This window comes from Danio rerio, chromosome 24, assembly GCF_052040795.2.
Source record: "Danio rerio strain M-AB ecotype USA chromosome 24, GRCz13ab, whole genome shotgun sequence".
Taxonomy (NCBI): domain Eukaryota; kingdom Metazoa; phylum Chordata; class Actinopteri; order Cypriniformes; family Danionidae; genus Danio; species Danio rerio.
The window spans coordinates 2,953,294-2,965,879 of record NC_141044.1 but is presented as its reverse complement, the minus strand read 5'-3'; the positions used below and the strand labels follow the sequence as shown (position 1 = coordinate 2,965,879).

Below are 12,586 nucleotides of genomic sequence, written 5' to 3'. Positions count from 1 at the left end.
CTGCTATAAGATATTGGCCAGCTTTGTTCCATTTAGGGGCCAGTTTAGTCGTCACAGTGTAAGACAAACAGTTCTGCAGAATGGCAGGAAATACTCTCTGAGGAGGGCACAACTAAGGGGCAAAAAAAAGAGATTATGAGACTAAAATAAAGGCTGCATTACTTCACACACTACTGGAAAATGTGTTTGATTATTGTAGTAATATAATTTCTTAAAATACACATACATTGTAAAAAATGTAGGGTTCCACACAATTAATTCATGTTGACCCAACACAAATCGTTTAAGTTATTTTACCACTTTTAACAAATTTATGTGGATTAAACATGAAAAATAAAGTTGTCCCAATGAAATATCAATAATTGTGTTGTTTCAGCTCATTTTAATTAAGTGGTTTGATCAAGCAAATATATATATATATATATATATATATATATATATATATATATATATATATATATATATATATATATATATATATATGTGGTAATGTTTTTATACTACTTTTGGATTGCATTTGGATTACTTTTGAGCTAATCCTTATTTGATATGAAATATGTTGTTGTCTATATTATACTATATTGACAGAAGCAACTTTATAAACTGACCTGTAGACCTTGTTTCTCTGCAAAGGCCTGGATGAAACCTGTCTTGTGAAGTGCAGTCTAAGATAAAAGTACAGTGAAAAAAAAGAGTGAGGACAGAAAAAAATATGACATTCACACTACATCAGACAAGGCACAATGTTAGTGATCATGAACTTGAAAGAAGAAGTTCATTCAGAACATTCGGCTTTTCAATGAAGTTCATGCTGCTTTTTCTCTTTTGGCTAGTACAAAAGCCATGGAAGTTATATAAGCACAACATGGTCAATTATTCACCAGTGTGCCCACTGAAAGTCTGACAACACATTCACAACATTTGTAAAACAGGCATCAGAATAAAATCACAGGCACCGCACAGGGTTATCATGGACATCTTGTTAGCTGCTTTTGACACACTGTGTGAAGTGCTGATTTAATTGGCTTTAGTTCAGCACAGGAAAGGAGATGACAGAGAGACACAGAGTGTGTGTGAGTGTGTGGAATGTGCCTCAAATATTTTGCTTCGCACGAGATGTGCCTTAGCAGGAGCAGTGCCGACACGCACACACATACGTGCAGCCACAAATGAAAAAGTCACGCATATGCAACAACACAAACCTCACTGACTGGTGCGAATGCACGCAAGGTTATGAACATTATCAAGAACAGGGAGGGAAATTGAAGAATAGGTAAAAAGTATGAAGTAATGACAGGATATGAGGTATAAATCAAAAGATCCATCTGTCAAGGAAGAATTTTAAATACATTTTGGCATTAATTTAAATCATCATTAAAGTCAATCACATTGCAATTTATTGCAAACATGCTACATGCAGTTTGATTTGATAAAATTTTCCACTAATGACTAAAGGGTTAGTTCACCCAAACATTTAAATCCTGTCATTTATTACTTTCCCTCATATCTTTTCAACACCCTAAGACTATTGTTCATCTTCAAAACACAAATTAACATATTTCAGATGATGTCTGAGAGCTCTCTCACCCTCCATAAACAGCAAGGGACATGTTCAATGTCCAAAAAAGGAACCAAAAACATTATCAAAACAGTCCATGTGTGGTCCAGTGGTTAAACTCTTGAAGAAAAAAAAAACTCCAGCATCAGACCAAGGATGCACGTTTACTATGGGCATTACAATGCTGCTTGTTGCACTGCTCTAATAGCAATACATTGTGCACCCTGATCTCATTAATTTACTTTCTTTTGGCTTAGTCCCTTTATTCTTCAGGGGTTCTCACAGTGAAATGAACTGCCAACTTGTGCAGCTTATATCACTAGATTTTTTTGGCCCACAAGTGTTTTGGAGGCTTCTTATGATCACAGTTGAACCACTGAAGTCACACGGTATGTTTTGACCATGCTTTAGGTTCCTTTTCTGGACTGGAACATCTCTAATCCCGTGCTGTCTATAGGGAATGAGAGAGCTCTCAGAGTTGATCTACAATAATAATAGAATAATTATGTCTTCACCTGTATGTAGGGATATTTTTAATTAGCTAAGTTGTTATATATAAGCTGTTATATATCTTGTGATATCATGTGCTGCTTCATCCCAGTGCATAGAAGTTATACATTACAAACTATAAATTTTAAGTGTGTCACAGAAGTTGGGAAGCCTGTTCTTGGGTTTCAGGCAGAAAGTAGGTTATAGGAACTAATCTGTCTGTCTGTATGACGGTCTGTCTGTCTGTCTATAATAGTAATTGCCTGGATGATTTTTGTCAAAAGGTGGAGGTGGTATTGGTATATATTAGGGATGCGCTGATCGATTGGCCAGAGATTGGTATCGACTGATAATCGCATTTTATGATCTGATTGGTACTTGCCAATCTGATGAACCGATCGCAGATGTTTGTTTACGAGTTTACACGAAGAGGAACCAGACATGCTAGTTGGACAGCAAAATATTGGAATGGTCTTGCATGTATTTAGGCCTTTTTACATATATAAGAACTGAAAGTACTGTGCTTTTGACATTATTGCAAGATCACTAAAAACTGGCTGAACATTTTAATGAATAAAAAAAAAATTTTTTAATTATTTTTTAAACTTGAATTTTGAATAATATAGTCTACCTTTTTGTATTATATTTACTACAATAAACAAATAAGTATTGAAAGGAATACTCTATATACTTACAGTCATTATAACAGAAATGCCCCCATAATGGCCCAACACAGGTGAGGCAACAATGTCTGACTGCATGAGAATCAGCTCCCTGAAAGATAAAAAGAATGTAACTTTCAGTGGGTGTCAGTTTAAGTCAGTGGGTGTAAATGTGTAATAACTGTGACTGATGCGGATCACAGAAAACAAACCATGTGGATCATTCAGTTCACCGGCTCTTAAAAAGACAGAATCCATGTGTCTTTAGTGCATTATATGCTGTCACACTTCTTGTCACATGACCAGATCAGTTTTTACATTCATACTGGAAATATGCTAAACATCACAATTGTGACTGGTATAAAATTTACTTAATTGAAAACAATGGAATTTAATGCAATTCTGACTGTTTTCCACATGTTGCTATTGTGACCAAGTGTAAAACCTAATATAACCAACATATTATCATAGGAGGTATGGAGTTTGTGTGTTAGGGGGTTTAAAGAGTAAAATGTCAAGAAAATACCAAACTGTGATTAAGTAAGTATGATAATTTATTAACTTTACCAGCTATACATTTTAAAGTCTGAAAACATGAGAGTCTAACAACAATACATAAAAGCAATTTGAACATTTAATCACAACTTAAAGATAAAAATATAACAATTTACATGTAGATGAGGAATCTTTAAACCGTAGGCTACACTCCTTAACAGATGTAATATTTAATATCATCATATTTCTCTAATCACCTGCAGGTTTTCACTTGTTTGTTTCTCAGCTCTCCTTCATCATGACTATTTGGGAAGAACAGATTTACACAACATAAATTCCTCAGGTCCGGAAGATCGAGGCTGAACAAAGACTGTGCCCCACTTCCACTCATTCTGAAAGGGAAAAACTCAGGGTTAATTAGCAGTCATTGATCTGTGACCAAAGTGAACTATTATTGTTTAATTAGAGACTATTTTGGTCCAAATATAAAATGATAATAGACATGCTCAGATTCTGTCATTATTAATTATTTTAGACAATACTTAGAAGTAAAATACGTTGACTTGTTATCTGAAAGAAAGAAAAAAAAGAAAGTAATTTATTTCCTGACATAACTTACTTGATAACTTGATATATTAATATAAGTATTAACTAAACGTAAATACAAATAATACAACATAGAAATTCATCTACAAAGCAAACAAAAATGTCAAAAACACAATTAAATTCCAAGAAAGAAAGAAAGAAAGAAAGAAAGAAAGAAAGAAAGAAAGAAAGAAAGAAAGAAAGAAAGAAAGATTTACCTCAGTTTGAGTTTATTTAATTTCTGAGGTAACGTAACGTTAAAAGAAAAGCGCGGCAAGCTTGAGGGAAAGCTCGCGTGACGGTGTTTAAAGTAAAAACACGCTTATCTGACAGAAAGTGTAAAACAAAACCAACAAACAACGACTTTAGGGCAATTAAAATAATAGTGACTAACGGATATAACTGAAATAGTGATAAACGGCGACGCTTCCGTATTGCGTGAGAACTGCACTCTCGTGAACTTTCGTGAACTTCTTCGTGGGCTTCGGCAAAACCCATGGCCCAATGACATGATTGACATCCTTTCGTCCAATCAAAACAGACACGCTGGGCGACTCAAGCACGACGCCGTCCAATCACACTTCGCTTAGAGCGGAATGGGCGTTGCCTGGCCAGTTGGGAAATACAATTGAAAGAAGGTCCAGTGTGTAAGTTACGTGAAGGGATCGATTCGCAGGGAACTTTGGAGATCTTCTGTAACCATTCGAACAAAAAACACATTTAATCAAACCAATGGCAAACAACGGTACAGACGGAAATGGTGTAAAATATTATCGTTTGTCAGAGGTAGAAGAACGGAACTCTTTCAAAAGCACATGGATAATAATTCATAATAAAGTGTACGACGTCACAAAGTTTCTCGAGGAGGTGAGTTTTTAAAACAGACATACATTTTCAGATTTGCTGCTAACATTTTCATTTTGGTATTGTGTAAGGGCTGCATTACGTGTATGTGTTTCATTGTGTAAACAACAGTTGAATCGGTATTATGTAACTGTTAATGAATTGTTACAAACTCGTTTAATTTAATGCACAGAGTTATAATTTAATGCATTGAAAAACTCCAAAGTTCAAAGGTTAGCGAGAATTAAATGGATTGACCTTTGCTTAGTGTGCCCTTAAGGTGGACTTGAGATTCGACGTTAAGTAATGCTAAAAAAGCTGCAAACCAATTTGAAATTGGCAGCAATCATGCCAAAATACAAGTATAAAATCATAAACGGTTAATTTTGTGTTTTATGTATAGGGAAGCTTCAGTTGCATCACACACTATCTTGCTGCAGCAGTTCAGCAGATAACCATCATTTCAACTCTTTTCATATTATCTAGATCTAGAGAACTAACTAGTCCAGTTATTTATTGAGGTAAAGTTGGTTTATATTCACACATTCGTTCAGTGACAGCTTACTATACTGTTTACCATGGTACTTTAAATATTCAGACTGAAATAACATTCATGACTTCAGAACAACGTTAGCAATGTGTAATTAGCTAAACAATGTTGTACAATTTCAGTGCTTAGAATTAGCAATGAATACTTTTCTTAAATTATATCATTAAGGAGAAAGTCTGAATGTTTGAATATAAAGCCAACTTTACATTAACAAGTTATTTTAATCTTGCTGGGTCTAAAAATGCTGAGATATTTTAGTCATGCATGACTCAGTACACTGATAACACAAACATATGAGCTGATAATTTCCTAGGCAACTATTTTCAAAGAGCAATCAGTGTTATAAATAAGCACAGATTAGTTTCTGAGATTGATTAAGATGATGATGTGATGTGACGTTTGCTCTGGTGTTCACAGCACCCAGGGGGAGAGGAGGTGCTGCGGGAGCAGGCGGGTGGAGATGCCACCGAGAGTTTTGAGGATGTCGGACACTCGACAGATGCACGCGAGATGGCCAGTTCTATGCTCATAGGAGAAGTGCACCCAGTAAGATGACCAGAACACAGTAGTATTGTTAATCAGTGGTGTAAAGTTTATTTTTATTATTATTATTTTTTTTTTTTAAGAAAAATACAATACCGCACATAGCAAAATATTGCTATTTCTAAAAGATAAAAAACGACTAAAATATTAATGTCTCATTAGGGTTAACTTTAACTAAAGCCATCAATATAAACATGTGAAACATATGTTATTTTAGGTATATTTTAGGTAGCCTGACATACTTTGATACATTGATGTAGAATTAACAATAAAAGATATTCATGTAAATGTTTAAAACACAAACAAATTCAAACTTGCATAATAAAAATGGGGAATAAAAAAACTACGAAATAATAAATAAATAAATAAATAAATAAAAATAATAAAAATACAAAAAAGCAATAAGTTTATAAACAGCAAAAAAATAATATATATTGCTCTTTCTAAAAGTTAAAAATGAAACATACTATAAGATTAATGTCTCATTATGAATATCTTTAACTAAAACAATTTTAAGTAGAAAAAAACATTTTGAAAATGAATATTAAGCAAATCTTAACTTTTGTATTGTCAATTACAGAAGATGCCTCACTAAAATATTATTCAATTTAACATTAATTTATATAGCTAAAATCAGTCCGGCATATTCAGAAAGAGTAATATTTGATAAGATGTTAATTTTAGTTTCAAATACTTGAGTTTAATACTTCACAGCTATTCTTCAAACCACTTTTGTCAGCAGGAAATCTTTTGCTAATTTAAAATCAAATAAGTCATTGTCAGTCATCCCTGGCATGAAAAGTCATTAACTCCCTGGTGATTTATAGTCTCAATTTGGGGGTCATCATCACACACCAGGAGATTCCATTGTTAACCTATGCGGTTAGTAGTCCACCCAAAATAACGAAAACTGTCCCATACTTTTGATAAATCTGCTTGGGATGATCTAAAAAAAGGATTTTTGCCCATCATGCACAGCATCAGACATGTTTGTTAGCAGCCATATCATGAAATCTGAGATGTTTTCTGAGACCTACAGCGGCTTTAGATACTATCAATAACCTGGAATCCATTTTTATTCCTCCTGGAGGGGCTGTACTGGTGCAGGATTCACTGTCAGACAGGAGTGGAGCAGGTTGTGCTGCTTTCAGAACTGAACTGGGAAAACATTTTAATAAATTTGTGCATTTTAAGCAGCATAATATATACAGAGCAGAAAATGCACAATTAAACATATGTACAGACATACAGTTTTATAAAATATAACAATGAATGAATATTACATATAAATAATAATAATAATCTCGAATATGTGTTAAAGTATATAGATAACCAGTTGTTTTGTATTTTTTATCATGCAATTTCTAGTCATCAAAAAAAAAAAAAAAAAAGAAACAAAGAAAGAAATCACAAATGTGTTTTTTGAGCATCAAATGATCAAATTTTATTGAGGATCATGGGAGACCGAAGGCTGGAGTAATTATACAGAATAATCTGCTTTGAGCTGATAGAATTAAATTACATTGTAAAATGTTGTTTTTTTATTTTTGGTTTTTAGACTATTCCTGAACTAAAAACTTTTTTTGCTGCTTTTTGCATGAATTTTTTTATTTAATTAAAATGTATATATTTTGTCAATCATAATATTTCACAGCTTAAACAAAAGCAGTAGCGTTATTTGATAACTAACTTTACAGAAAACAATGTAAATATTTACAAAGACAATAGAAATATATACTACATTAATAATTACAAAATAATTAGAAAGCCTAACAACTAAACTTTTTAAATGAATTTGAAAATGGAAAAAATAAGAATGACAATTATAATGCTATCTCAATGAGACAAAAACACTAGTGTGCTCTATAAGAAATACTACTTAATTATGCTTTCAACAACCAAATGTGAAAAATTAAAGAGCTGTATAATGTTTTTTCACACCTCTCCTCATTTGTCTTTTTCTCAGGATGACAGAGACAAGATTGCCAAACCACCAGTATGTAAATCATTTCTCAAACAATCTTTGTCCATACTTCTATTCAACATTTGATTCCATCTAAACTTGCATTTGCTTTTCTGCTCAACAGGAATCCCTTGTAACAACAGTACAGGAAACAACAAGGTAAGCTCATATTTATGGCAAAATGTAATAAGCTATTATTGCAGACAAGGTTTTCAGGTACAGTTGAAGTCAAATATTATTACCCCTCTTGCGAAATTTAAATACTTAAAAAAAAAAATTCCTAAGTGCTGTTCAATAGAGAGATTTTTAACACATTTTTAAATATTATATTTTTATTAACTAGTTTTTTATAACTAATTTATTTTGTCTTTGCTTTGATGACAGTACTTAATAGTTTATTATTTATTTTAGAAGATATTAGTATTCAGCTTAAAGTGACATTTAAAGACGTAACTAGGGTAATTAGGCAAGTTAAGACAATTAGGTAAGTTATTGGACAACAGTGGTTTGTTCTGTAGACAAGAAAAAAACATTGACCTTAAACTATATATATATATATATATGTGTGTGTGTGTGTGTGTGTGTATATATATATATATATAAACTGCTTTCATTCTAGACAAACTAAAAGAAATAACACTTCTCTAAAAGAAAAGCTATATTATACAGGGTGTCTGTGTGGTCTTAAAATGTCTTAAAATTCAAAAACAAAATTGTAGGCCTTAAAAAGTATTAAATTCACGGAAATATTGTGTTTTAGGCCTTATTATTATTATTATTTTAAACTTTCCAAGTAAAGCTACCCGATCAGGCCGACACCCATTGAATCACCAACAATCCATCTAAATAAAGATGTATGTATATATTTACATTTATGTATTGCAAAGAGATGCAATTTACAGCAGTGGTTAGACATTTTTATTGCAAATTCTCTAAATTAAATTCTGTAATCGGGAAAAGAAAACTAAAATCGCATTACACAAGTTCATATGATGACAACAGAGCAGTACATAATTTACATGATCATCCATTTATACTAAACCTATTTACAGAAGTAAGGTGGAGTGGACATAATATTTATAAATCGGCATGACACTTTTAAGGTTGAGCAGGAGTTATTCTCAATCCTTTTGGACAAAAAGCCAACAAATATATATTTTTGATTATTCATGTAATTTTTTTAATAAATAAAATGAGTGTAAAAAAAAAGTAAAGTGGTTGAAACTAAATCAGGTTTGTGAAAGCTGATTGTCATGCAGTTTTGCTTTTTATATTATTTTACTGTTATTTTTTTTTTTTTGGTAATGTATTTTTTTATATGTATATGATAAAGATATTTGTACAGTTTTATTGTATTAAAAGCCAAACCAGTGACTATGGCTGCAAATTACCTATTGGCTAGGAGCCTGTATGTGGCGGTAGGCATGTGCTGGTATAAGATTCTAACGGTATGATAACCTTGGATAAAATATCACGGTATTGTAATTACTGTTCTAAAATATATTCCTTTTAAATGTCTGGGTAAAAAACAAACACTTTTTCCCCTCCTATTGAACACAATATATTTCATTTTTTGAAAGATTTATAATAGTTTGGAACAGTAAACATGTCAGGCTAACTAATTCAATTCAATTATATTTAAAACGGCATCTTTGGATATTTTTTTTCGACTGGAGATACTGTTGTCTTAAAATACAAATTAAAAAATGTAAATAGAAAATTTTACACATACCTTAGGAACAGTATTACAGAAAATTGTGCCAGTTTTAAAACCTTGACCACTGTATACCTTGAAAACGATTATCGTCCCATTCCTATGTGGAGCATCGTCTGCTTTAAACTGAGACAATGTTAAACTGCATGGTCTTTGTAAAAAAAAAAAAAACAGAAATAGTAATAATAATAATACCTTACACAATGTTAAGCTTGTCATCAAAAAAAAGAAACATTGCTGAAAAAGAAGTGTATACAACTAGTTTCTTTTTTTGACAATAAAATATGTTGTTAAGAAATAAAAAATTTTTTTGTGGCAAGCAAAATGAATTCCATTACCCCAAGTTGGGCCATTATAATAAATCCTTAGTGTTTAGCCCTGTATACTTTACAATTTATTCATAATGGTCTTAAAAGCGTCTTGAAGTCCTAAATTTGACTTTTTGAATCCTGCAGAAACCCTGATTGAAGAAAATACTGTGAAAATAGTCCTTGCTCTGTTCAACATCACTTGAGAAATATTTGAAAAGTAATGCAAATTTCACATGGATCATATTCATAATTCTGACTTCAATTGTACCTATAAGAAATCCAACACCATTTTCTTCATCAAACGAGTTCCCCTTGTTTTCATTTCGAACTTTCCATTGTGTTTCTGAGGCAAGTGTCTAATTAATAATTCAAGCTAATTGCTAAACGCTTTGTTCTGTCGCTTGCCTGTGGTTTCTTGTTTCAGCTGGTGGTCAAACTGGTTGATACCTGCGGTTGCTGCTGTAATCGTCACCTTGATGTACCGCATTTACACTGCAGAGGAGGCATGAACTACTTCTGCAAGCTGAACTACATTACCCATAATCCATTTCAGGTTTCGCCATTACCGTAAAGATCTACTAATGAAGGCAACTTTTGTGTTAGTTTGGCTGTTTGTCATAACAAATTTTTTTATGATACACGACTGTTTAAAGCATTATAAATATGTGTACTAAAGATGAAGTTCTGATTTATCTGATTGTTTTTCTGATGATGTAGTACTGTATGTTTACTGTTTATCCGGTTGAAAAATTAATGCTGAATAGTCTCACATATGCAAACGCAACATCAAAGAAATCAATTTTCAGTTGATCGTTGCTCTTACTCAGACATGAGAGAAATTACTAATGCTTATCTCTCTGAAATGTAATGTATAATATGCCAAATGCTACTGTTTATTGACAAAACCATTTGTCCATTATGACAGATTCACTTCAGATTATGCAATATTACTTTAGGATTATCATTTTTATTTACATTTTGACATTTTTTTTCATGACATTTAACCACACACGCTTTTATTTTGCATTATTTTCACTTTCATTTGTCATGAAAATAATGTTGCAATGCAAAAACAAAAAGATTTTCAGCTGAAATATGACAGAATGTTCACATCATGATTGAACACACAACCTAACCAAAAGATGTCATTATATGTGCTTAATTTCTTCTACAACCACACAGACAATCATCTAGAATTCTCCATTATCTGTAATAGTTACACTGTAATAATTGTATTTTTTTTCCTGCCGGTTACACATCGATGTGCCACATAAATGCATCAGTGTACCACCACGAATGGTGCTTAAACATTCCTCTTTTTTCCAACAAAACTGAATGTAACTTAATGTACTTGTGTATATAATCTAAAATACAAGCATCTTTCCCTAACAAAGATGTTTGCAGTATAACTTCATTGCTGCTATCACCATAAGACAAATAACACAAATCATTCAGCTTTATTGTGTCCCAATAAACAAGGAAACTGATTATGTGGCTTTCTGTTAACTCATTTCTATAATGTAACCACTTGGAATTGCTTTCTTTTACAGATCAAGTGCTTTAAATGTGGTCTTATCACAGCCCTGGTTATCTGGGGTAACTACAATGGTTTCACTGTGTCCAAGGGGTCTTAAAGTTGTGGTCCACAGTGTATTTTTAAGGCTTGTTGTGTTCATAAGATGCAAAGTAATGTGTGCTCATGCTTTACTTGTAGAAAATGATGTTATTTTTTCATATATCTTACTTTGATTAGCTACTCAGCTAACATGAAAACGACTGTCATATTTCCTAGTTCCCCCAAAAAGGCCCACCCTCAAGAGGCTCTGATTGGTCAGCTAACATAATTTACTGTGATTCGTGGATCAGCTCCACATCACCATTATGTGTTATTGTTCGCTATTTGAGATGTAGAACACAGGGAAAGCGCCTGCACAGAGAGACACTATAGTGCTGCTGAAGATTGGGGCTGTTTACAGCGGTTTGACTGATAAATATGAATTTCAGCTACATTGTTAGCAGTGCCAAACAGCATTTCTGGTTGTTTACATCCTTGTTTACGTCTTTGCTACAGCTTACCGTTAACGCTAGAAACTTTGCATGTAATTGATCAATTTTAACAAATTAAAATAGTTCGTCGGTTGAAGGAGTTTAGCCGAAGTTCTCTTTTGTCAAATGCTTTATATATTTATATAATACTCCGGAATATAATTAAACTGTAAGCACTCTCCTTGTGTCATGTCCTTTGGAAGCAAAAATACAGAAACAGATGAAGCTCTGTGAAAATAGCAGCGTTTGGATGGCGTTTTAGCTTTCTCTGCTATAACATTACAGCGCCTCTGGCCACGCTCCTTCACTGCACAGGGTGTATGCACGTAATCTGAAGCCCTTGTGATCTCACTAGCCTGGATGTATTTTTTTGTAGTCCCCAAATTTTGTTCGCTGTGGGCTTTGCTAAGCCAACTCTGTAAAAGCCAATGTCTCACTTTGCATTAAACTTTGAGTATCTTACATTCAGAGATGTTGTTTATGTTGATTACAAACCAACTAAAGTTAAATATTGTATTGTAGTACTAGTGGATCACCCCTTTAAAATGTCTTAAATTATAAACGGGTCTTAATTTTCCTCTGTCCAAGTAAAGCTACCCAATCAGGCCGATATCCATCCAATCACCAGCCATTCATTTTAATAAAATCAGAGAAAGAAAACTAAAACAGTTTACAGTAGTCATAACTAAAGATCTATAGGATGAAATTATTTGGATTATCATACATTTATGCTCAAGTTTTGTCATTTTTCCATTTTAAAGGCTGGCCTAAATTCTGAGTTTTAATAATTTATCAGCTAATAATAAACCAACAACAACGTGATTCCA

At 32.8% G+C, this 12,586-nt stretch overlaps 2 protein-coding genes across 11 annotated transcripts in view; one reads left to right on the top strand and one right to left on the bottom strand.

Moving 5' to 3' along the window:
- The window catches only part of si:ch211-152c8.2, a 131,914-nt gene extending 127,672 nt beyond the window's left edge, over nt 1-4,242 (bottom strand). For all 9 annotated transcript variants that reach the window (XR_015524680.1, XR_015524678.1, XR_015524679.1 and 6 more), the window contains exons 1-5: nt 4,008-4,242; nt 3,462-3,596; nt 2,743-2,821; nt 609-665; nt 1-112 (exon numbers count right to left, since the gene is read on the bottom strand). Coding sequence is in view for 5 of the 9 variants with exons in the window: in XM_087309040.1 (XP_087165166.1) it covers nt 1-112; nt 609-665; nt 2,743-2,821; nt 3,462-3,595 (382 nt within the window). In the remaining 4 variants the exon portion in view is untranslated. The remainder of the gene's footprint in view (nt 113-608; nt 666-2,742; nt 2,822-3,461; nt 3,597-4,007) is intronic.
- Nucleotides 4,243-4,436: 194 nt separating this feature from the next.
- On the top strand, nt 4,437-12,586 carry cyb5a (cytochrome b5 type A (microsomal)). 2 transcript variants are annotated; one of them, NM_213135.4, is given in 6 exon segments: nt 4,437-4,656; nt 5,600-5,728; nt 7,692-7,721; nt 7,813-7,847; nt 10,138-10,361; nt 10,451-12,586. In NM_213135.4, coding segments are annotated over 5 exon segments (414 nt in total). In that variant the 5' UTR covers nt 4,437-4,521; the 3' UTR covers nt 10,223-10,361; nt 10,451-12,586.